The sequence below is a fragment of the Microtus pennsylvanicus genome, chromosome 13, assembly GCF_037038515.1.
Source record: "Microtus pennsylvanicus isolate mMicPen1 chromosome 13, mMicPen1.hap1, whole genome shotgun sequence".
Lineage (NCBI taxonomy): Eukaryota > Metazoa > Chordata > Mammalia > Rodentia > Cricetidae > Microtus > Microtus pennsylvanicus.
The window spans coordinates 74,357,573-74,384,271 of record NC_134591.1 but is presented as its reverse complement, the minus strand read 5'-3'; the positions used below and the strand labels follow the sequence as shown (position 1 = coordinate 74,384,271).

The 26,699-nt window shown below is 42.7% G+C and overlaps 1 protein-coding gene across 2 annotated transcripts in view; it reads left to right on the top strand.

Annotated features, from left to right (window-relative positions):
* The first annotated feature begins 1,923 nt into the window (after nt 1-1,923).
* The window catches only part of Prdm2 (PR/SET domain 2), a 103,127-nt gene continuing 78,351 nt past the window's right edge, over nt 1,924-26,699 (top strand). Inside the window, exons 1-2 of one of the 2 annotated variants that reach the window (XM_075946178.1) lie at nt 1,924-2,031; nt 23,448-23,521. In XM_075946178.1, the coding sequence (XP_075802293.1) occupies nt 23,513-23,521 (9 nt within the window). In that variant the 5' untranslated portion in view covers nt 1,924-2,031; nt 23,448-23,512. The remainder of the gene's footprint in view (nt 2,032-23,447; nt 23,522-26,699) is intronic. The other variant, XM_075946179.1, reaches the window with a different exon arrangement.

The following is a 26,699-nucleotide window of genomic DNA, read 5'->3' as shown; positions in this document are numbered from 1 at the left end:
TACGGAACTTCTGTGCCTATGACTAAGCAACGAAGAGATGAACTGTGTCTTATCTGGGGATCCTCAGGGCAACTGTTCGTCTTCTTTTAGAGAAAGAGCAGAGGGAAATCTGACTACCTACAAAAGAGAAAGAGACACGAAGGCAGAGCAGAGAGTGTGAAGATGCTGGCCTTGAAGTGTTGGGTGCCATGGTCACAAGCCAAGGAGTGTTGGCAGTCTCCAGAAGCTAGAAGAAGGAAACGGTCTCCTTTAGTGGCCTCAGAGGAAGTATGGTACTGCTGACGCTTTAGCTTTGGCCTATTGATACTGATTTTGAACTCCAGCCTCTACATTTGTAAAAGATTAAATTTTTGTTGTTTTAAGACATCAAATCTGAAACAGTAGCCCCAGGAAAAAAAATAATATCGTCATTTTAGATTAAAGACAGAAAGGACAGCCACTGACTTCTTTGTCAGCCTTCTCCTGGAATGACGCTCCCTGGTTTTACCATGTCACTTTTGACTTGATAGTCCCCTATTTTCCTTTTGGCCATGGCATATAGGTTTTCTTCTAAAATGATGACTTCTGTGGCAGTTTGGTGGCGGATAAGATGGTGGTCTCCCTTTTACTCCCACAGAAGATGACTCAGATGGTTTTGATGCATGGGTTAAGTTGTAAGGCATTAATCAAGTAAAGAGTCCAGTGGTGACCCCTATCACAATCCTATATACTCTAGTGACATGCTCACACACATTTTTTTTTTTTTAGGTTTACAAACTCTTCCTTGAAGAGTGAAATAAGCAAACCCTTGATGTTTTATTTCCCTTTTCCATGGTCTCTATGGTGACCCAGTCGTTTTCAAGACCTTGACATGGGACATTATCTTCACTTGTCAATAATACTGATGAAACGGTCAGCTACATTGCCCTTATTTACAGTCAGCGTATGCCAAGATCCATGTTGAGTGACATGTTTTCTAAATTCCAAGTACATTTCATGAACTTGTCTGTGTGGTGGGATATTTGCACACGGTGTGAAGATGTATTTGCTGTGGCTGGTGTAACAAAGAGCTGAATGGCCAAATAGCTAGGCAGGAAGAGGTTAGGAAGAGGTTAGATGCGACACCTGTATCCTTCACCTCTGGCTGCATCTTTCCACAACTTTAGATCCATAGGCAGGCAGCTGGGTTCCTGTCAGACATCTTTTCTGGGGAATGTGCAGAAGCGGTCTCTAGTTCGACCCAGTCTTTTTCCATCACCACAGTCCAGACATCTGTTTGCTACCTTGTCTGTAAATATTGACTTAGTTTCCAAGGGCAAGGGTTGAGGTGTCACAGCTCCCTGGCATCCACCTAGGTCCATGGCTGACAAATGCCCCCTGGTAAGGAATGAACGCAGCCACCCAGTTGCATCTGCCTTGCGGGAGTTTCATTTTAGTGCCTGTGGCTGCCCTGCTCCTTTGCACACAACCGAAGTGGTCTATTTGCCCGACAGGTATAATGAATGGCCTTCACAGTGGACCCTTTCTTCTGCTCTTATTTTGCCTGAGACACGAGCGAGCTCATGGTGTGGTCCTGGATGTCACTATGCAGATCAGCCTGGCCTTGAACTCACAGAAATCTGCCTGCTTCTGTCTCAATGAATTTTGGCATTAAAGTGTGCGCCACCGTGCCCAGCAGCCCTGACCATGTGAAGGGTGGTGGATTCTCTGAGGAGCTGTGAATCCCTCAGCTATAACTCTTCCGTGGTCAGCCTGGCCCAGCAATGGCGACGCACACTTCTCTCCGAGGTGACGCTCTGGGGTCCACAGTAAACCAGTGATTGACAGCGAGGCCAATACAGCCCGTCAGGGTCACGCCGCGGAGCCCTGTCGGGGCCCCGAGGGGTCGCGAGCCACGAGCTCCGCTTCGGGTCGGTGTCGGGGCGGCGGGCGCCCCGCGACGTCACTTCCGGGCCGGAGCCAAGATGGCAGCGGCGGGGCCGCGGACGCCGGAGCGACGGCGGCGGCGTCGTCGTCTCTGGGCTCGCTGAGGCGCTGGCACGTCGCTTTCTGGTGAGGGGCGGCGGAGCCTGGGCGGGCGGGCCTCGGGGGACGCCGCTCGGTGTCGGTGAGGAGCGTGGGCCACCGCGGCGGGGGCGACCGGGCCGGGCGCTAAGGGGGCTGCGGGGCGGGCTGACGCGCCCCCTCCGAGCTTCCACGGAACCGCTGGGGACCGGTGGCGAAAGCTGACCGACGCCTGCGGGCGGCGCCGCGCGGCTCCCGCCCTGCGGCTCTCGAGTCTCCCGCGGGCAAGTTTGGGGTCCGCTTTGTGGCGGCGCGGCAGAGTCGGGGTGCGTGGCTTGCGGGCTTGGCGGGGTCCGCACGTGGGCCCCGGGCGGTCCCCATCGGCGGGGCTGTGAGCTCGGCTCTGCTCTTTTGTGTCCCGCCCGAGTGTCTGGGCGCATCAGCATCCCCCGACTTGGTTCTGTGCCTCGAGCCTTTGTGTTTTCCCGTATAGTTTCTGTGTGGCGTGAACCTGGCAGTGGTCCCCGTGAGTGTTTCCCATCGACCCACTGGTGCGTATGTGCGTGTGTCACAGGTGTGCACTAACATACGTGTGACTGATTTCGGTTAGTCAAAAGATCGGTCTACCATGTCTCTGACTGTGGATGACAAGTGAGACACGACATTCACCTAACAGGTCAGTGTTCTTCCACGATCCACGCGTGAAGCACTAGCCCACGGCCTGGTACCATTGGGTCGGACCTCTTGAGCATTGGGAACAATCCCACCGAGAACCGGGAAGCCCCGTTGTCCCTTACTACGAAGTTAGAATTTGCACCTGGAGAAATGGGGTTCCTCCCACCCCCCATGTTTAATATTTGGAGGGTTTGGGTGTATTTGACCTATGCACTTGCCTTTTTGCTGAATCCCAGTGCCTTGCCCTTAGAACCCTTTAGCAAGACCCTGGAATGTTTCTGTCTGGAACAAAATGTCTCCAGAGCATGACTTAAGGTGTATCTCAAAGTTTTTGTTTACTTCGGGATTATTGTTTAAAGTAACATTTTACAGCAAAAGGAATTTACCAATGGTTCTTTTACCTACAATAGCGCAGACTACGGCATCATCCGTCCTGCCCACGGTGGTATTAAAAAAGGGATAGGAAGTTTGCATCCAGATATTAAGGAGGAACTAAGAGTCATTATGTTGTTTTCTTCTCTGTAGAGTTCTGTTTTTGAGACCGAATGTAGCTGCTACCTTCCAGGCTTTCTTACAAATACCTTATTCGATTAAAAAAAAAATCTTTCCCATGTGAAATTTCAGCTTAGCTTTGAAGACCTTTATAGATAATTTTGTAAGTCCCCTTTCTTTCAAGCCCTGGGAATAGAGCTGTAAACCCATTGTTGGAAGCAACACCCGATTGCATTTGGTGTTATTTTAGGGATCTATTATTTTGTTTTAGGCCGTTGATGCACTTAGGAAAGTTCCTAGACCCAGGGATAGAACGACAATGCTCAATGTTTGCTGTTTGTTGATGGAAGAGCTGGCTTCATTTGGGTTTGTTTTGTGTTTTTACACAGAGCTCAAGATACTAAGGGGCAACTTTGTAATAATGTATTGGATCTGTAAGCACAAAACAGCAAAGTAGTCTCACTGTAAGACAGTTGGAAAACAGAGAAAAGCACAAAGAAGGAATAGAAACCAGGCATAACCTTCCGCCTCCACAGATAGCCATTGTTAACATTGTAGCAGATTGTCACCAGCCCCTCATGGTGTGCCTGCTTGCATTTCTTTATGCACACATATTCATTTATAGAAGCATTCGTGTCTGTATTACATTTTATACAGAATTGATATGTTGTGTGTATTGGTGTAGCTTGGCTTCCATGATGCTGTTGTAAGTGCGTATCTGTCTTTAACTGTTCTTCATTTTGATGTTTAATGGCTGTCTGATATGTGGACGGGCTGTCATTTATCAACCAATTCCACATTGATCTGTAAGGCTTCTAAAGCCTGACATTTTCTTTTCATTAAAATTTGTATGTTTTTTCTCTATGATGAACTTTAAAATTCTGTAGTTACCTAAGATGTGAAAACTGAAAAAAATCTGCCTTTTAGCATCTGTCTACACGTTTTTGTTTGAGCTACCTTCCTAAGAAGTAATAGTCCATTTCAGCTCCCCGTTATCTCTGCCGCATCTGTGTAGCTCACATGCATGTGCACATAGTTTCTTTTGATGATTATTTTACATTGGTTACTTATTTATTCATGGGACTATTTCTTCAGAATGCTGCTATCTTTTCAAGTTTAGATCTGACTCAGACACCTTTCAGGGTCTGTTAAATCACAGTTGCCAGAGTGGAAAGCACCTTGGATTATTTACTGTCTTTTGACTAGCTCCATGTTAGTTTTAATACATGTACCAGGGGAAGAAAGCCCAGCAGCAAATCTGCAGGATTCTCTAGAAAACGACAGAGTATGTGGACATTGAGGAGGATATGTCAAACCTGCATGTAGAGATCATCTACAGGGACTTCTGGGTATGAAGGGGAAAGTACCTGCTGAGCGTGGCTTCTGCTCCTGCTGACGTGTATTTAGTGCCTTCATAATTTGTGTGCTGGCGCTCAGCAATTACAGTGCCTGGTGTCGTGGCCTCATGCTTGCCTTTTGAAATTAGGAATTTTTAGTTAGAACTATAAAACATGGTTTTCATAGAGCGGGCTGGGGAAAGCTACTGAGTCTGTTAGTAGGGATAGCATATTTAGTTCCAATAAAACTTTATTTCTCAGCTACTGTACTGTTGACATTTGGACTGTGTTTTTTACTGTGTCTTTGTTGGAGGTATCTCTCTTGTCCATGATGGAATGCTTAGCAGCAAACCCACCCCATAAAGTGCCAGTGGTTCCTCCCTCAGTTGTGACAAGCCATGAAGTAAGTCACCAGACATTGCCAGGTGTCCATTGGGGAGACAAAAATTGCACGATTCTCAACTACCTCATTGACTGACAGTTCCTTTGCTGGGTGGTTGAATCATGGCAGCAGTTAAGGCTTTTCAAAGAGCTCTAAGAATAGATGCTATGGTTTATACCTTGAAGGAGGGAATGGGCTTCCTATCCAAATTCCTTTCAGCGTCGGCTTTTGTGATTACAGAGCAGCTCACTCTCTGCAGTTGAATATTGGCATCGTTTCGTGGCAAGAGATATGGTAGTGTGAGATAGCCTGGAGATTATGAAGTTTTCATGACATGGGATTGGCAGTCCCAGTATGCAGATTAAATTATTATGAAATTTAAATAAATTTGCATAGAGTTGATGGATGGTGAATAATTTAAGCATTTGGTCTATTATGCTGAATAGCACAGAAATAACTCTTTTCTTCTAGAAAATGAGACTTGAAGCAACTCCTTGAAGATTGATAATGAAAGCCAAATTGTGCTTTTTCTAAAATCTCCTTTTTTTCCTTTCCTTAAAAACAAACAAACAAAAAAACCAAAAAAAAACCCAACCAGTGTGGGTTATGCACAGAAACTTGTCCTAAGGAAGAAAAGCTTTCTTTTGGAATGCTTACCTGACACCAGTGCATTACATTTTAATAATAGGTAATTGATCTTCATGGGAAATGTGTCATTAATGCACTTTCCACTGGGGGAGAAAATATGTCTCCAAATCTTTATTCTTAATCATTCTAAGTCAAAATTGTATTGCTTGTGGTTCTCTTTTATTTATTTATTTTTGGTTGTGAAATGATATTTAATCAGAATGCACCATTAAATAAAATATATGAAAAAAAACCCCTGCCTTTGGAGCTGTAATTAGTAATGAATGGTTTTTCTGAATTACAGAAATATCTGAAAAATTCCAGTGCAGTGAATACATGTATCATTTAAGTATTTTTTTCTTAAAGGGAATGGTCTTCTTCTCCACCTCCTTCAAGAATGAGTTAGAGGCATTGTATATAGTCCGCCTGGTTACTACAATGATAAATGCTTATTTTTTCCTTAATTATACTATGTAAGTAGTAGTTCTTCGGATCTTGGTTCATGTCATACCTATACTATGTTCTCATTTCTTGCCCCTGGAATGTGCAATAAAAAAGTTTTATTGAATCTATATTTTCCAACTATTTTGGTGAAAAGAATATTTTGTAATCCTTGCAATAAATCATATTAGGCTTTGCTTTAAAAGAGCTGAATTACTTCTTGGCACAGTATGTCCGAAATATGTAAAGCTAAATGGAAACGTTAGCTTGATTACTGTGGGCAGCCCATCTGGAAATTGGTAAAACCTACATATTTTATATGTACTTACATGTAGGTTTTCTAAGAGTGTCTCATGGGAAATTAATTTAAATGATACTTTCAAAATTGGAAAAGAATTGTGAGGTTTCCCAAACCTGTATGTACTTGAGCATGAATTCTGTATGTTTCTTTCTTTCTTTCTTTTTTTTTTTGAGACAGAGTTTCTCTGTGGCTGTGGAGCCTGTCCTGGAACTAGCTCTGTAGACCAGGCTGGTCTCGAACTCACAGAGATCCGCCTGCCTCTGCCTCCCGAGTGCTGGGATTCTGTATGTTTCTTAAGACTGTATCCAGACAATGTATATTAAGCATATTTTGGAGACCATAAAAATGACATTTAAATTGGTTCTCTGAGGCTTAAAGACTTTGCCATAATTCGACAAGTCTTGGCTTGCAAGATAGAGGTTTTGAAAAGGAAGGCTCGTGGGGGTAAATTTAGATGCTTAATTGTGAAGCCCTGCTCCCACATTAGAAGATATGGGGATATTGTCTGCATATAGCTCTGTTTTCTATGTAGCTTTGGAACCTGTCCTGGAGCTAGCTAGCTCTTACAGGCCAGGCTGGCCTCGAACTCATAGAGATACGCCTGCTTCTGCTTCCCAAGTATTGGGATTAAAGGTGTGCACCACCCCAGCCCAGCTTTCTTTTCTCTTCTTAATGTTTGTGGGGGACAGATAATACCCACCCCCCCACTGGGATATTTTGAGCTGAATAGGTAAAGAATCCGCAAGCAGGGCCAGTAAGATGGCTCAGCATGTTAAGGCTCCAGGACCCAGTAGTAGAAAGGATTAACCCAGGGGTTGTCCTTTAACCTATGATGCCTACACACACACACACACACACACACACACACACACACACACACAGTGATATAAGAACACTTTAAAACCCGGACCTTTAATCCCAGCACTCGGGAGGAAGAGGCAGGCACATCTCTGTTTGAGGCCAATCTGGTCTACAAGAGCTAGTTCCAGGCCAGGCTCCAAAGCTACAGAGAAACCCTGTCTCGAACCCCCCCCCCCCCCCAAAAAAAAAGAACACTTTAAAAGATGCAAGAAGTTTATTGTTTTTGAAAAACCAACATTATTGCTTTTGAAAACCAACATTTTCCTTAGATATTCCAGTGCAGTGTGTCTTGAGAGATAATGCGACGTTGTTGAGAAAATTGTCCTTAGGCTTTTCGATCCCCCACCCTACACACACACACACACACACACACACACACACACCCCGGACATAACACAAGAGGCAACTGTTCCACTCATCTCCATGCTTCCCACAGAGTCAAATCCATGTCTTCTCCCTACGGACATTTTCTCTCTTGGCAGTCCTCTTTCTCGAGGCACCCCAGTGAGCCTAAAAATCTCTGCAACTCTATCTCTGACCTCCATGCCAGTCTGCAAGGAGACCAGTTTTCTCCTCTGACTGGTGTAGCTTTCTTTGGAATGCCTGCCCTCTTCGGAGCATCAGATGCCGACATGGAGCTCACCCTCAGCACTTTCCGCTTCAGTCCATCCCTGTTCCCGACTGCTGTGTTTTTCAGTGTCTTCACAGCCTCCCTGTTAGTCACCTTCTTTCCACACTCTAGATTATTTCCGCCATCTCTTGTTTCCTGTAAACTGTAGTGTGGAGACTTTTGTGTGTGTGTGTCTTTTCAGTTATCTTGTGTGATTCAGGCTCTTCTAGCTTATTAGCTTTGGTCTCTTTGCGTAAATTTTCCTTAAATATCAGACTATATTTTGTTTATGGTGTCTCCTCAGTCAGAAAGGCTCCGTTGCTCCTCCCAGGTGAATAAGGCCTTCCTAACAGACTGTCCTGAGACCATCTGTCCTCCTCCAGGTGACGTGGCCTTTGCTTTTCAGCAATCCCGCTTCTGACTTAGCCTGCAGACAGACCTCCAGGGCTTGGGAGCAGGCTGAGAGGGCAACAGTATCTGGAGAGCCCTACTGTGCTGGGTTGTTTTTTGTTGCCTTGACTCAAGCTAGGGACATCTGGGAATGTCATCTGAGAAAGTATCTCTGCCAGACTGTTGTGTGGGCGTGTGTGGGGGGACTCTCTTGATTGTTAATTGATGTGGGAGGGTCCAGTCCACTGTGGACAGTGCCAGCCCTGCGAGGGTGGTCCTGGGTTGTATAAGAAAGTAGGCTGAGCAAGGCAGTAAGTAGCTTGCCTATGGGATCTCTGTTTAAGTTCCTATCCTGACTTCTCTCAGTGACGGGCAGAAGCGTAAGATGGAATGACTCCTTTTGTCCCCAAGTTGCTTTTGATCAGCAACAGAAAGCAAACTAGGACGCGTACCACAAGGTCAAGTTCAGATTTGCCCTGGAATGCAAAGCCCCCTAGAACTGTCCTCATCTTTTTTGTTCTTTCTTTCTATACCTTTGCATGCAGGGCACTATTGTACTGAACATAGCCGACCAATATCAAGAGATTTCATGTTTTTATCATCAACTCCTAGACATTTACTTTTATGTGGAATTGAGAACTATTGCCAGCTGGTGATGGCCTTTAATGCCAGCACTTGGGAGGCAGAGGCAGGTGGCTCTTTGTGAGTTCAAGGCCAGCCTGGTAAGTTATTTTGAGGAAACGTACCTATCTTAAAACAGTAACAACAACAAAACAACTCCTGTGTATTCAATTCTTAAACTGTAGATCATTGTATTCACTTTGTAGACCGAAGGTATTGCTACTGTTTTTAAGTGGTCTTGAGAACAGTGGTTGCCCATTTACAGTGTAAACCCCAAAACTCAGATTATACAAACTAGCTCCCGTCCTAAATGAAAAATCCCTCACTGAAGTGACATGAATCCTGTGATGTCCATGTGGCCAGCAGCGTGATCAAGCACAGTGCCAGCAGCAGCAGTGGCCGGTGTAGGTCACAGTTCTCGGCTTCTCACCTGTAGTCTCAGGAAACCCATTGTGGGTCTGAGTTCTGTCCACGATTAGTTTTCTTGTGTTCCTCAGTGTGTGGAAAAACCTTGAGAGCTGCAAGCTGCCTCCGAAGCGTGAGAAGATGAAACCTTTGGGAGTCTCTGAGTTAAATTTGCACTGGGGTGACATACTCACCATGTTCATGTTGCAACTCTTAGCGGGAGTCCTGAATATCTCTTACTCTTCAGTGTTTAACTATAAAGGCAGTGCTGTATTGGGAACTCTCGTGGGAAAAGTCACTCGAGGCAATCAGCTGAGACTTCGTAGGGTAACTGGAATGAGTTAGATTCACTTTAGACATTCTTCATGAAGCTTGTCTTTTGAGGGTTTGTGAAGAATTGATTTTACTTCCTTTTCCAATAATTACAACTTTTTATACAACTAACAAAATGTCAGGAATCTTTTAGTTGAAACTTCCTTATGCTGGTGCCGTTTTGCAGGATGTGCAGTCGGCAGTGGGTCGCAGTCCTTTGGGACCCTTGTAACTCTGGATTTGTAGTGGCCCCAGGCAGAGCACAGGGTTTGAGGAGAAAGCACGGGTGCTCCTGCCCTGTTCCCGCCTCTGTGCTGATCTTTACATCTGCAGTTTTTTTTTTTGACAATTAGTCGTTAAAATAAGGAAAATTTTGGTTCAAGGATGTTTTGGTGGGATAGGATTATCTCTCCCAGGAAAACTGACACTGGTCTTGTTCTTGGTGCAGTGAGGGGATTTCTGCTGCTACAGCGAGAGATAAGATGACTCATAGTATAGTAGGCTTGACACCCATGGCGGAGGAAATCCCATGTCCAGTGACGTCTGCCCTAGGTATATGATGAAGGGAATAAGGGAGAATACTAATAGATGTCTTTACTCTCCACGGCAGATGATAATCTACAATGGCCAACATTTATCTCTAAGCTTAGCTCTGTTAATGGGTGCTAGGACCTTTTTCCCCTCTACAGTGCTGGGGTTTGGACCCATTATTTCATACATGCTAGGCAAGTACTCCAAAGTTCTCCCTACCTGTTTTGCTCTCAGCGCCCCTCCCCCCATCCTCTGTTTCTCTTTAGATACTGGTGAGCCTCCCATGGATATCAACCAGGCATGGTATATCAAGCTACAGTGAGACTAGGAACCTCCTATTCTCTTAAGGCCAAATGAAGCAATCTGGTAGGAGGGGTGGGTCTTAAAAGCAGGTAGTGGAATCAGAGACAGCCCCGCTCTCACTTAGGAGTCTCCCGCAGAGATCAAGCTACAGAGCTGTAGCATATATGCAGAGGGCCCAGGTCAGTCTCATGCAGGCTTCCTGGTTGGTGTTGATTCAGTCTCTTTGAGCTCCTGTGAGCCAGGTTAGTAGATTCAGTGAATTTACTTGTGTGCTCTTGATCCTGCTGGCTCCTACAATCCATTTTCCCCCTCTCACAGGATTCCTCAAGTTCCCCCTAATATTTGGCTGTGGGTCTCTACTTGTGGTTCCATCGGTTGCTGGGTAAGCCTCTGATAACAGTTGACTGAGGCACCAGTCTATGAATATAGCAGAATATCATCAGGAATCATTTCATTGACTTTTGCCAGTTGTATTTGGTTCTCTCCTAGGTCTCTAGGGTAAGCTTCCTCTTAGGATAAGTATCTCCAGCTGGGCCAGTCATCAGTTGGTCATGCCCACATTTTCTGCACCATCTTTGCCCCAGCACATCTTGTAATTGCTTTTACCTACTTTCTTTATTTTTTATTTGTGTGTGTGTGTGCGTGCGTGCACGCTTGTGTTCGTGAGTGTATGCACGTGGGCACAGAAGGAAGTGAGAGGACAACTTTGGTGTTGGTCCTCACCTTCTACCTTGTCTGAGGCAGGATTTCTTATTCGTTGCTGTGTATGCCAGGCTAGCTGGCTCGTGAGCTTCCCAGGACTCAATCTATCTCCACGCCCTGTCTCTGAGCAGGGATTACAGACAAGCATGCTAGCTATTGTGCCCAATGGGTTCTAGGAATTCAAACTCAGGTCCTCACATCTGCATGACAAGTAAGTATTTTACTCATTGAGCCATTTCCTCAGCCCACTTTATATTTCGAGAGAAGGTCTCTCACTTACAGGAACTTGCTGATCGAGGAGGCAGGCTGGCCAGCAAGTACCCAGGCCCCTCATGTGTCGGCACTGGATTATAAGTATGTGTGCTGTGGCACCTGGCTTTTTTTTACAAGAGTACTAAGAATTGAACTGAGGTTCCCATACTTACTCAGCAAGCACTTTTTCAGTTGAGTCATTTATCCAGCCCCTTTTGTTTTAAAGCAGCGGATCTCAACCTTCATATGAAATGCTGCCACCCTTTAATACAGTTACTCATGTTGTGGTGACCCCACCATAAAATTATTTTTTGTTGCTACTTCATAACTGTAATTTTGCTACTGTTATGTATTGTAATATAAGTATTTGTGTTTTTGGATGGTCTTAGGTCACCACGGTGAAGGGGTCATTTAACCCCCAAAGGGGTCATTACCCTACCGGATAAGAACCACTGTTGTAGAGTAAAAAATTCCATTTGGTTGGAAAGCCCCTGGGTGCCTGCAGTCTAAATGCAGATTTATATTACTTTCTTAGGATGTCAACTGGTCTCTTACTTGACATTTTAATATGATGGTGTTTAATTGTTTAAGGCCCTCTAGAGTCGAGGGCTGTTGACCTCAGAGCTCTGTAACTTACATATTTTCAACAGAGCTCTTAATCAGCCCCATTTTCTCATTTGTGTCTGTGGCTCTGGGAAGAGGAGGCCGGGGTTTTCAGTCTGCTGCATGGAAACGGTGTTCACCTGTATCAGCTCTCTAAACCCCATGTCCTAAATCAGGTTTGTGTCTCAGAATACTCTGCTGTACACATTGAGGGATCTGGAGCCTGGGGCAGTTGCTGATGCTCTGGGCCACGTGATGGAAATCAGTGTGCTGCAGTGTGAGAACACTTGAGGGCTCTCTGTTACCAGCCTGTCCCTGAGCCTCTGTAGGCTGAGCGAGGGATCTGCTGCTGTCTCTGTGATCTCTACCACCTCTCTCTTTGGTATTGGGTGGAAGTCCTGGGGAGGGGGAGAGACAGGTTTCAGCAGAGGCCACACCCAGTGAGTCAGATTTTGCTCAGTCTTCCTGCTTTCGTGATCTACACACAAACACACAGGTCTCCCTGTTCTTAAAGCGCTACACATTTCAGTAGAGTTCCTGCTGCAGTTTATGTAACCTGGTAATACTGCCTGCATTTTCTTCTCTGTTTTGGCAGCACTGCAGCTTTGCACATGCTCTGCAAACATGCCATCAACAAGCCACTCATATAATTTCTCTCTTCAAGGAAAAATTGGGGCTTTGGATTTTTAGGGTGAAACTTAAGTGATTTGTGAAATTATATTATTTTGGGAAAGGAAGATGGACGTGTTTTTTTCTGAGCAGGTGTAGTGTGAGCAGTGCCTGTTTCCGGCGTGGCCTGCTGGTGCCACCCTCCTGGTAGGGATCCTGACGATTCTGGTGGTGTTTGTAAATTGATAAAATCTGGTTTTGAGAAGTCAGCATGATTTTAATTTTTCATTTTTAAGTTTCTGGGTTGTGAGAGTGTTTTGGTCAGAGTAAACCAGTTAGGAAATCTGCTAGGCTGAAAGCTCCGTCTCCATATTGTTTGCTGCCATGATGCTTACTTTGTAGGGATTAGACTATTTTTATAATAATTTGTTATTATTAGACTTGTGAGACTCCTTTCACAAAATGCTGTTTCCAGACCTTTCCCTTGTCCTACCTTGTCTGTGTTTATTGCAGTTCTAGCCTAGCTCTAACAGCGTTTTAGTTCCTTGCACCTTATCTGTCTTCATTGCATTTTGGTCTAACTCTGGCACAGCATGCTGGCTCCTGTGCTGATGTCTGTTTTATTCTTTGTCTACGAGCTTCCGGAGTCTTACAACTCAGTAATCGCTACTGATTCTTGATGTTACAATGTGGGAAAAATTAGGCCAGTGAGATGGCCTAGCAAGTAAGGGCATTTGCCAGCAAGCCAGATGACTGAACTTTGGTCCCTGGAAGTTTCTGGAAGGAAAGAATCTACTGACTCCCGCAGGTTGTCCTCTGACCCCTACATGCACACAGTGGCAAGCACACACATGCAGTAAATGAATGCAATTTAAAAGTGACAGCCTTGAAGTTACCGTAGTTTTCAAATAAGAACCAAAGAGCTAAAGCGACCCAGAAATAACTACAACGAGGGATTTGTGGGTGAACACACTTTGATCATTTTTCCTTTCTTCTAGACTTTGAGTTTTTAAAAATGATTGCTTTTCCTCTGGCTTTGTAAAACTCCTAAGTTTGCAGATGTGCACAAAGTTAGCATAAGCAGTGTCACATGTTTGGTTTGTGCTGGTGTGTCTGTCCTTAGGTAGACTCTGCTCTGTTGCAGAAGACGCTGAGTGCCTATGAGTCTGTGCACACCCAGGGGCTGGAATGTCACTTGTCACTCCATTTTCAGGTCCCTGGAACGTGTTGCCAGTTGTTCAGATTGTTTTGTTACTGTGAGAGACCAGTAATTTTTAGTTTAGTTTTTTTGCTACTGAACCTTAATACTCAAGTCACCTTTATATATTAACAAGTTAATATTGGTAAGGATGATTTGCTCTGGAATTTGAAAGTAGTACTTTGAAAAGTATAGTTGGATGTGTTCAAGTTCTTTGCCTAGCATGCCGGAAGTCCTGGGTTTTATCCCTAGCACTTTATAAGCTAGGCAGGGCAGCATACGCTATAATCCCAATTCTCCAATGGCAGAAGTAGGAGGATAGGTTTTTTTTTTTTTTTTAAATATGTATCTTGTCTCTTGTAGCCCAGACCAGATACTGTTTTTAAAAAAAGTTGCTGGAGAGATGGTTTGGTGATCAATATCACTTGTTGCTTTTTCAGAGGACCCAGATTTAGCTCCCAACACCCATATGGTGGTGGCTCACAACCACCCGTAACTCCAGCTTTAAAGGATTGGACATTTTTTCTGATCTCTGTGGACACCAGGCACCTACATGATGTATGAGTGTATATATATATATGTACACACATTTATTTATTCAGACAGAACACCCATGTTCCTAAAGCAAAATAAATAAATCTAAGAAGGAAATAAGTGCATGCATGTGATTAGAACTTTAGAAACACAAGGTGGAGCTGAAGTGTGTGCCTTTTCAGTGGTCCCTGCTATTTGTGACTGACTGATTCACAGGCTCAGACCAAGGCATCTGTCTACTGTACTTTTTCTACCTCTTTACAGTATGTAGTAGTATGTAGAAAGTCAGAAACACTGAAGCTTTTAGTATTAAAAAAGAATTTGCGGGCCTGGAGAGCCGGCTCAGCAGTTCAGCGCCCTTGTTCTTATGAAGGACAGAGGTTGGTTCCCAGCACCTACGTAGTAGCTCACAGCCTGATCTAACTCCACTTGCAGGAAATATCCAGTGCCTGCTTCTAACCTCTGTGGGCACCAGGCATTCGTGTGGTGTACATACATACAAACTAAATCTTAAAAAAGTTACAAAAAAGCATTTGCTGGATTTTTTTTTTTTTGGTTTGTTTTTGTTTTTTTTTGAGACATGGTTTCTCTGTGTAACACACTCTGACTGTCCTGGAACTAGCTCTGTAGACCGGGCTGGCCTTGAACTCACAGAGATCCACCTGCCTCTACCTCCCAAGTGCTGGGATTTAAAGTGTGTGCCACCACCACCCTGTGCTGGAATGGTTTTGAAGATGTGTGAGAAGATTCTTCCCTGCCTCTGCACTGACAGGATCCATTGTGGATCTCTTGTGGATAAACTTTGCCTCTGAGATGCCATACATTAGCTAAGCGGGAATGTGGAAGTGGTGCTTTCGCAGTCAGTGCTAAGGTCAAAGTACTGCCAGGGCTTTGGGGTTTTTGAGCAGTGCTGGTGGATCCTTAAGAAAGTTACTTCAGAGTAGTGTTTGGACTTTGTCATTGCTACAGATAGCACATGTGCTTCTATTCCACTAGTCACGTGATTCCTACAGACCCTTGTTCTCAGCTCCTTAGCTTGTGTTTGGGAAGGTATGCAGGTTTTAAGTTGTGAAAATGATTGTGGCACCCCTGGCATTGATGGGCCAGGGTAGTGCTAAATGCCTATAATGAAAGACAGGCTCAGGCCAGGGGCTGTTCAGTTCAGTACACAGTGATACTTGTAGAGAGACTGCCCAAGTCTCCCTTTTGGTGTTGTTAGAGATAGGGTCTTGCTAGGTTGTTCAAGCTTGTCTTTACCTGCTAGACTCAAGAGTGATCCTCCTACCTGGTTTCCTGTGTAGCTAGGGTGACAGGCACACACTACTGTACATGCCTTTACTTTAGCATATTTTAGAGAGAATTTAACCTAGAAAACCAGGAAGGCTGGGGAGATGGCATCAGTGGATAAAACACTCTCTGCAAACATGTAAGGACTGGAGTTTGGATTCCCAGCACCCATATACAAATAGTGGCTTCCCTGTCTATAATCTCAGCATTCAGGCGGTTGAGTGGGATCCCAGGGCAACCAGCTATGTAGACTAGCTGAGTCAGCAAGTTCTGGGCCCAGTGAGAGATCCTGACTGAGTAAATAAAGTGGAGAGCCATTGAGGAGATACCTGATGTCAACCCATTGGCCTCCGCATAAACGTGCACACAAGTTTACAGACACTTGCACACAGCTGTGCCCCTCACATGCGAACATGTGTGTACACCCCTGACACACACACTACATATATACATATACTAAAAAATCAGCTGGGTAGTCTGTTGGGCTTGTAATAGCCTTGATACTGCGCAATGTTGTTTTAAAAAGGTACGCTTATTTATGTTATTTGTGTATATTTATGTGTGGGTGCATGCATGCCTCTGTGTGTGTGTGTGTGTGTGTGTGTGTGTGTATAGGTCAAGACAACTGGAGGGATTGGGTCTTTCTGTTCACATGTGTTCTAGGAATTGAACTGAGGTCAGGCTTGGCAGTAAGTGCCTTTACCTACAGATCCATCTCCCTGGGTTTTGAAGTTTTAGGTATGTAATTTATCATGTTGGGAATCAGGAGGGAAAAAGAAAAAAAAGGATGTGTTTTTTAGCGGTTTTAGGATTAGAAGTGACAGAGAAGGGAGTCCCTTGAACATAAGTATGTAGTGAACTTTTAATAAAAGGTGTTAAGATCCTTATATTTTCCAACAAGAAATGATCAGCGGGTGTAGGTAGATACTGCTCTTTTGTTTCATGGCCGCTCAGACCTGAATAATCTCACAGAAACTCTGTTAATTATAACATTGTTTGGCCTATTAGCTTGGGCTTCTTATTAACTAACTCTTACATCTTAAATTATCCCATTTCTATTATTTTATGTTTTACCACGAGGCTTGTGGTTTGTTACTTCTTGTTTCTTCGGTGGCTACGTGACATCTCCTTGACTCCATGTACTCTCTCTCTCTATCTCTATTCAGATTTCCTGCCCGGCTTTACTCTGCTAAGCCATTGACCAAAACCAATAAAACAACCACATATACAGAAGGACATCCCACATCATCTCCCCTTTCCTGTCTAATTAAAAAGGTTTTAACTTTAACATTGTAAAATTACATATACAAAACAGTTATCAAGCAAGAATTATAGCTACAATATTTAGTCCAGTTACATTTGGCAAATTAAGGAAAATACTTTATCCTATCTTTGTGAGTCAAAAGTTTTATGTCTAATTTATCTTTTGTCATAACAAAGAAAACTATATGTCTTCAACTCTTCAATGACCCCAGAAGGATTTAATATTACCTAAGTAAACAGGAAGTGTTTACTTTTCAAACACTTTCAAAACTCTAGAATTGACAAAGAGACATTTTGCTGTCTGGACAGTCACCCAAAGTTCTTCTGTCACATTGGGGCATCCATCTTTAGCCTATTGGTCCATAGTATCTGGCAGACTTTTCCATGAAGCAGACAATTTGGTTTATCTTGTTAGTTAGTTTGTCACTTTCTTCTGTATCCTGCAGAATGTCTGACATTTTTTTCTGTGAAGTGGGAACACTGAAGGACCATCCCATCTTTTGGAAAGTTCAGCAGTCATTTTTTGTGGGTCCTGCATGTCCAGTTTATACAGCATACCATTAAACAGTCCAGGCAAGAGCAGTTTCTTGCCCAAATGGCTAACAAACTCCATAAGGACCCTTTTCGATGCCCATCTTCCTCTTGAAGTAATTGGTGCTGCCAAAAGCAGACATGTCTCACTGTCCAGAAAAGTCTAAGTTCTTAAAACATTTTAAATGCCAATTCTGTAGGTCTTTGAAGCATTGAAGATTATTTATCTAACTGAAATATATCTCTACATATCTGGAAAACCTAACATGACTAAGAGTTTATTATAAATTACTATTTACTAAGCTGTATTTTTAAATTATATATTGCATTTTTAAATGAACTGTACAAATACAATGCCTTAAAGAAGAATAGAAATATGCATATAACTAAATTGACCTTAAATTTGTATCAATACACCAAAGTCCATACCAATGTAAAGTACTTATCTCTATATAATATTCCCCTTTAAATGAAAACAAATAAAACATTTATAAACAATCATTTTGGAAATTTGGGTGTAATTTTCTCTAAACTGCTTCCTGCCTTTTGTTGAGCAAAGTATTTTTAGGATTTACAGAGAACTTTCAGGGGGTCTTGTTCCGTCAAACCACATTAGCCTGGAAGGAATCTACAGGTTCTCATCTTTTGTGGAAACAAAAGCAGAACCTCTTTTCCAAAGCAACATACCCTTAGACTTAAGTTTTGCAGTCAAGATACCTTTATGTTGGTTTAACTTAGCAACTCCCAGAATCAAATGTGTCTCTGTAGTCAAAAAATTCAAAGAAAACACAATAATATACAGATTCCAGACTTTGTATATTTTCCATCTTTACATAGCTTATTTTTCTTTACTCCTTTCTATACTCTTTTTCTTCTCTCTCCCAAGTCTATGTACTTTTTAAAAAACATACTATGACCCGTTCAGAGGTTAATTTTGTCTGAATCTGTCTTTATTGCACATCTTTTCTGACAAGGAGCATTTTAAAATGGTAAGAAGTGTGGTTGCAGTGGTCCTGGATGCTGACTCTGCCTCCCTCAGCCTTTCAATAGAGGTACCGTACATCAGCTCTGGGACCACTGGGTAGGAGCCACGCTCATCACCTCAACTCTGGAAAGGAACATGCAGCACATAAACTCCTTTTGTCTGAGTAAAAGCTAAATCTATCATGTAGTGTGCTGCATGGCCTGGACGTGTCTTCGTGTATGGTAGAGGGAATCCACCATGCATTTATGCCTGTGTACACCTAGCAGACCCAGTTCAGCTGCTTGCCCAGGCAGGGGTGCTTAGTGGCAAGCATGCTCTCAGCTACTTCCCTCCTAACCCTGAGTGGGCACACAAGCACCGGAACCCGAAGTGTGTTGCTGGCCATGCATATTAGCCCCAAATATATGGACTCCATTTGTAGGTGGAGGCTGCTCTTTTTCTCTTGGCCTCCTGGACCCAAATAAACACACTGAAGCTATATTAATTACAACACTGTTCGGCCAATGACTCAAGCATATTTCTCTTACACCTTGAATTAACCCATTTCTGTTAATCTGTGGATTGCCACGAGGCTGTGACTTACCAGAAAGGTTCTGGGTCTTTCTCCTTCGGCAGCTACATGGCATCTCCTTGTCTCTACCTGCTTTCTCTCTATATCTCTGTTCAGATTTCTTGCCTGGCTTTGCTCTGTTAGGCCATTGTCTGAAACAGTTTTATTCATTAACCAATGATAATAAGACATATCCACAGCATACAGAGGGGAATCCCACATTAAATGGGCTTTTGTTTGGACAAGGAGGAAGCAGGTAGTGTGGGAAGTCTTAGAATATGCTTCATCATGTAACAATTCGAGTTACATAGTAGGTTTTTTTTCCCATTAGAAAAAGTTGCCACTTATTAAGCTAATGCTTCAAAGAATGAAATGTTTTAAGTGCTGCACTGTCTTACCTGGTCGAGTGTCAGATAGCAGATAACTTCTGTTTGGGTTGTGCCTGTGAGCTAGCAACAAAGACTGAGGGAAAGGAAAGAAGGAAAATGTGAAATAGATAGGGAAAACCAGCTGCAAAACAGATGGGAAGGGGACCCTGGGAAGCAGTACCCTCCCACCCACAGTTTTGGGAGGATAGGGACCTAAGTTTCATCCCAATTTACTCTTTCTTTCATAGTTCATCTCTTGCTACTCTGGCAGCTGAAGTTAGAGGCTCTAGTTTACAGTTGTACCCAGGATCCAGCCTCTTCTTTTTCCTTATCCACCATGCCAAACCAGCATTGTCCTTTGCCTGACATTGCCGCCGTAGGCTGTTCACCTTGGTGCCCAAGCACCCAGATCTGCCAACTGAAGACTTTCAGCTCACTCTAGCTTTCTTGGTGCCCATTCTCTTCCTTCTTTTACCTTCTCAGTCACAGCTCTTCTTCCTCTCCCTAGACCAGCTTGTTGGGTTGGCAGGTGTAGAGACAGGAGACTGTGATCCATCTTCTTGACAAACCTCTCCTTGCATTTTTGTATAGCACTTTCTTCATATTGCAGGTATTTTCTGTATTTGCTCATTGTGGGCCCCTCCCTTAGAGGTTAGGGACGTTCCCTGTTTATGGCCCATGAGCAGTGCCTGACACATTGTCGGTGCTCAAGGTGGGAGGAGTGACAGGCTAGTAAGACATACTTATTCTCTTGTATGACATGAAGTGCTGCCTAATTTCTGGAACTTAAAATAAATCCCACCAAGGTCTTTCATTGTCATTTTTTCTCTTTACAAAGTACAGTGTTCAGAATTGGCAAATCTTTATGACAAGAAGTGGTTTAGATGTTGCTGAGTGCTGCATGCTGAGGAGAAAAAGTTAGAGGTGGATGTTGTCATTGCTAAGGTTTCCTTTTGTGCTGACGAAAATGTCCCATGAGTGATTGTGGTGATGGTTGCACAACTCTGTCAGCATGGCAAACACACACACGGATACACACACACACACACACACACACACGGATACACACACACACACACGGATACACACACACACACACACACACACACTTCCCCCCTTCTCTCTCTTTGAAGATTTCTTTTTATGTGGTTGAATGTTTTGTCTGCATGTATGTTTGTGTACATACATACATGTATGTGCATGCCTGATGCCTGCAGAGGTCAGAAGGGGGTGTTGGATTTCTTGAGTTACAGAAGGTTGTGAGCCGCTATTAGGTATTTGGAGTGGAAATTGGATCCTTTGCAAAAGCAACAAGTACTTTTAACTACTGAGGCATCATCTCTTCAGTCTGGAAATACTTTGATCTGTGTGTTGTAATTGAGTTAGTTACATGATACATGAATAGCTCAGTAAAACTGTTAAATTGCAACACAAACCCAAACAAAATCGAATAGTAGCAAGCACCATACCATTAAGTAGTAGGAGAAACCAGGTTTGCATAGCATGACCGAGTTTTCTCAGTCAGCCCAAAGCTAGGTCTTGTTAGCTGAAGATGCCAGTGCTTCCCTCCAAACAGATCATCAGCAGGGGCCGCTGTTCCTGGCAGACGCTCCGTATGTAATTGTTACAGTAATGCTGTTGAGTCTTCAGAGAAGGAAAAACCAAACTGAGGGAAGTGGCATGGAAGTCCAGTCCTTCCACACATCTCCCATGGCCATATTCATAAACTCACATATAAAAGCTTGAAGAAGATAAGAGAAACCGGAGCATAAGATGGCACACAGGCCTAGAGGATCTGATAGTTGCCAGTAAACCTTCTATGGGGGCCAGGTATGCATGTCTAAGAGACAATTAGTAACTCTTCATACCCCAGAGCCACTATTCAGAATAGCAGATTAAGTCTCAGGCAATAGGGTTAGTTCTAGCCTGGCGGTGGTGGCGCACGCCTTTAATCCCAGCACTCGGGAGGCAGAGACAGGCGGATCTCTGTGAGTTCGAGGCCAGCCTGGTCTACAAAGGGAGTTCCAGGACAGGCTCCAAAGCTACAGAGAAACCCTGTCTCAAAAAACCAAAAAAAATATAAATAAATAAAATAAAAAAATAAAAAAAATAGGGTTAGTTCTGCTTACTGTATTGTATGTATCCTGGGAGAGGTCATATTGAATATCTGTGAGAAACATGCTAAGTGTTAAACTTGAACGCAGTGATTCTCAACCTGTGGGTCAAGGCCCTTTTGGGAGGTGACTCACCCTTTCATGTGGGTCGCCTAAGACCTTAAAAAACACATTGCGATTCATAATACTAGCAAAATTAGCATTATGAAGTCACAACAAAATAACTTTATGGTTGGGGTTACCACAAGGCGAGGAGCTATATTAAAGGGTCCCGACATTAGAAGGTTGAGAACCACTTCTTTGAAGGAACTGACAGCATGGGTTGCCCTTCATTTACCTTGACATTTTCTCTATCACATATACTGAGAGTTTATATTGGCTTGGCCACTGACCTGTGTAACAAGACGGAATGCATTCCTGGGGTACAATATACATAAAATTAATTGATGAGCAGGGCCAGATTTAAATATAATACCTCATTGTTAAATGTCATCAGGTGAGTATGGTCCAGCAGCTCAAGGAAAGGACAGAAAGTCAGCTCATCCTAGAGAACTTGCCAAGAATGGAGCCCATTAAAACACCATTGCTTCTGATGGGGCAGGCATTTATCTGTCCATTCTGGTGTGTGCTTTATATCACATACCCTTGTATTATTGCCAGTCAGATCAGACAATTACCATATGTATACTGTGGATCAAGGAAGTGCATGAGAAAATAAGAGAACTACATGTCATGGTGCGTGTATGTATGTGCTTTACTGGGGACATCAACAATGCTACAGTGGAAGGGCTGCTGAAAGTGCCAGGATTTGTGTACGTGAATGGCACTAACGACTTGGAACATACATTGTATCTATATCTATATACTTTTAATTTATTTTAAAATCTCTAACAAATTAATTTTTTTTGGGGGGGATACTATCTAATGTAATGTAGCTCATGGTAGCCTTGAACTCCTGATTTTCCTGCCGCTAGTTTTCAAGTTCTGGGATTACAGTCATGAGCCACCAGGCCTACATGAGCATACATTATATAAAAAGAACCATCTGCATAGACTTTTAAAAAGATAATGTAATATAGTTTTAAAGTAGTATTAATGTAGCTCAGGCTGACCTTGAACTCCCAAGTCCTCCTGTCTCCACTTTTTCGAGTGCTGGAATTACAGTGTGACACCACACTTGGCTAGTAGATTATTATTTAGAAGTGAATGCAGTCACACACCACTTAAGGGTATGATCTGACATTGTATTATTGGGCAGTTTTATTTTTGAATGTCATAAATGTACTGGTACGGCATGGCTGAGACCAGTGCTCACCACGAGGCAGCAGTTGCTGACTGTACTAGTGTAAGAGGTGTGTAACTGTGTACCATCTGTATTTACAGAAGAGCCTGTGTTGTCATGTCTCTCTATGCCGTGACTGTGTCAAACACAACACTGTAGCGAGCCATAATTATAGTTCTTTCCAGACCTCTTTTAAAAGCTTCGCATGATACTGCCTGCTTTTTATTCTTCCCTTTGAAGAGAATTTCATGTGGCCCTTTTTAGTCAGTCCACCTTTCTGCTTCAGGAGCTTGAAAAACAGAGTAATGGAGTCTAATTGTGTTTGCATGCAGCAAATACTGAAGCAAAAGAAGGACGCCTGAGTTGCATGCCACTTACTCCTCTAGGCTTTGTGCCTCTGACTATTAACAAAGCCAATTTATTTCTCCTTGGGAGTGATGCAATTCTTAACCAAAAATATGATGTCATTCTGATGGTTCTGCTTTGTTTGTAGAGTACAGTGAAGCCCTAGTAAGGTTTAGTGAGAAATGTATTTTATCTATCTATCTATTTATTTATTATACAATATTCTGCCTGCATGTATCCCTGTGGGACAGAAGAGGGCACCAGATCTCATTACAGATGGTTGTGAGCCACCATGTGGTCGCTGGGAATTGAACTCAGGACCTCTGGAAGAACAGCCAGGGCTCTTAACCTCTGAGCCATTTCATCAGTGCCAGAAATGTATTTATTATGATAATGAATCCGAGAAGTTAGTTGTCAGTGTGGACTGAGGTTGACTGGCAGGGGTTGCTTTATGACTAGCTCTTGGAGCACACTCTATAGTTCATATGTGGTTTTAAATCACTGTAAACTTGTAGGCAGGTGCATATTACAAATTGTCTGTTTTTCTTTTTAGGGCTCATGTAATCAAAGAAGTTTCTTTGTTGTGTGTGTCTTTACAGAACACAACAGGAACTGAAAATGTATCAGGTGAGTTTAACAATAAAAATTTATACAAATTCATGACCTAGATGTTAGTCCAGCTATTGATTTTAAAATATAGAAACACACACACACCCTCATTCCTTCCCCTTGGATGTTTGTGTTTGTTTCTAACACCATTATTCGTCCACTGCTTGTGAGTTTGTGTGTGGCATGGCATGTGTTGTGCATTGCTTGGTGTGGGTTGGTGTTTCTTTGGTTCCTGAGGGAGACTAATTCTTAGGAACTTTAGCTCAGACTTTCTTTTTTAACCTCTCTTCTGCCACATTCACTGTGAAGGTTCAGTGTGTCTTTGTTTGATATATATTAAGCTTTTTATTTTTCTGAACTTTTTATTTTGTAGTTTTCCAAGATTAAAAATCATTTTTAGAGGGGCTGGAGAGATGGCTCAGTGGTTAAGAGCATTGCCTGTCCTTCCAAAGGTCCTGAGCAACATGGTGGCTCACAACCATCTGTAATGAGGTCTGGTGCCCTCTTCTGGCCTACAGAGATACATACAGACAGAATATTGCATACATAATAAATAAATATTAAAAAAAATCATTTTTAGAGACTACAGCTGATCAAACAGAAACTTTCAAGTATTTGTTCTCGAAAGTCCTTTGTATATAATACAGAAGACAGATACTGAAATGTAAGATGCTTTTCTCTTGCAGGAGGGTGTGTGATTGCTGGGAGATTAAACTATTCTGCTCTGGATATTTCTGTAACCTAAAGGGTGTTCTGATAGGTAGTGCTAGCTTTGTGGTTTTAACGCATTCTAGAGCAATAGTCTTATTTTTTTTTAATTTTTTTATGGTTTATTTAACTTTATTTTATGTGCATTGGTGTGAAGGTGTCAGATCCCCTGCAACTGGATCTTTAGACAGTTGTGAGCTGCCATGTGGTTGCTGGGAATTGAACCCGGGTCCTCTGGAAGAGCAGTCAGTGCTCTTAACCACTGAGCCATCTCTCCAGCCCTAGTCTTATTTTTTGTCTCATTCTCACAGTTGCAGACATTTATGAATGCCAGAAATATTCTCCCAATTTTTTTTGTAAGCATTTCTTTAATCCCAGCACTTGGGAGATAGAGGCAGGTGGATCTGTATGGGTTAGAAGCTAGGCTGGGCTGCAGAGCAAGTTTAGGACAGCAAGAATTATAAAATAGAGAGACCCCCATCTCAAAAAGAAAGAAATAAATAATTTATGGTTGTCAGAAACATTTTCTTAACATTTTTCATAAGCAACTTTTAAAGAGATGAAAAGCAAAGATGTAAAGTGTGTAAATATTTTTTACTTTACAGCTTAAAACTCTCAAGACTTGAAACCAGTTTGTGTCTTAGCAATTGAAGCTTTAGACACCTGTTTGCCATTTCCAGGTGCTTCTAATTAGAAACCACAAATATCATTTTGTGAGGTGATGAGGTTTAATACATTCTGTCCTGTGTTGCATTGAGAGAGGTGAAATTGTTGGAGTGGATCATTTTGATTTCTTTTTATTGCTTCATTATCAGAAATATGTTTATTTGAATATAGAGGGCTATACCTCATAAACACGAGTCTGGTGAGCACATGGGCACATGGTCTCTATTACAGTAATAGTTGAAGATTTACTGACATGCTTTTGAAGGCAGATTATATTTGAAATGGTGAGGGGGTGGGGAATATATACCTCATGCATCAGAGGTACATTTATGTATGCATTTCATTTACTTATTATTTTAAGATTGATTCTTAATGTGAACCTGGTTACTCAAAGGCAGTGGCTTTTCTGCGGTCTGGGGCTTGTTAGAGGAGTCAGTCCTGAGTAGAGTGCTGGTGACTTTCCAAGCTGGACTTTGTTCTTGCTGTGTTCTGTGTTCATTTATCTGAGAGCTGACGGTTAGGCTTAGGCTGAATCGTGCATTGATTTTTGTTCCCTACTGAGTTAGTAAGGTATCAGTGTGCTTGGGCCGTATTATTATTATTTTCTGGTACTTTGCATTTTGTTTTAATGTCCCAATTGTGTCAAACAAAGAGTGTGCATACTATTCCAGAAGAGTTGTAACAATAACCATTTTGGTTTTTGGCTCTTTAACAGTCTCATTTTATATTTGACAAGTTTTCATAATAGATCTATAGAGGGCTTCCTTTGATGCCAAGTGCCAGGTATCAGGAGGAAAGGATTCATGTGTGTTCTAATGGCCAGCAGATTTCAGATTTGTGTGTAATTTAAATGGACTGGCAGTGAGAAAGGTTTTATTTGGATTATAAAACCTTTCTACTTTTCCTGGCTAAAACTTTTAGCATTTTAAAGAAATTAATTTTCTTTATTATGCTAAATATTATGTTCATTAGTATTTTCCACTATTGTTAGTATAATAAAGATTGCAATTATTCAGATAGTTTATGGTTTTTGTTTTTGCATTTATCACTATCATTGTCAATTAGATTGTACTAAATTTTTCCAAGTAACTGTACAATAACATTCAGGAAGAGAAAAGTTTGAACTCGAACAAGACTGATTTATAACTAAAATCTAAAGTTATTTTATGATTGGTTGGAATTTTCCCTCTAGGAAGTGACTGGCGCCTCTCTGTTGTGTTTCAGCAGTCAAAGCTTCTCGTAATGGCTGTGATCTCAGAGACATTAGCACAGACTCATTTTTCTCCCATGAACGAGCTATTTGAGACACAGGGATAATCTGACTAGGGCCACGGTGTTTATGAGAATCCTTTAGGAGGAGCAACAGAGTCCAAAGCCTGCCCATATTGTACACATCCCCGTCACCCTGTTGTGTTGGTGTGTCCCAAGTCCCTCCTAGAGAGGTCGTTTGCTAGGCTCTCCCTCTGAAGCCATTTATGGGGCTCCACATGTCCCAGAACATGAGTTCTTTATGTTTCTTCCTTGTCCCTGTTTCTCGTTTAGTATTTACTCTCTTGTCATCTCTTTCATCTTGAGAGGGAGCACAGCTTGCCATGCAGGTGAGTCCTTGTTCCTCCTCACAGTTGTGCCTGGCTGGCAGTCAGGGTCACGTTCGCCCTCATTTTTTATTTTCTCCGTTTTTGGATCCTCACTGACATTCTACACAAACCCTCCACAGTTGCTCCTGGGCTTTCAGTATGGTAACATTCTGCTAAACTCACTGTAAAGCCTAAGAAATTACAACTTTGTCTTTTGTATTTCAAACCCGTTGTAAACTGGAGAT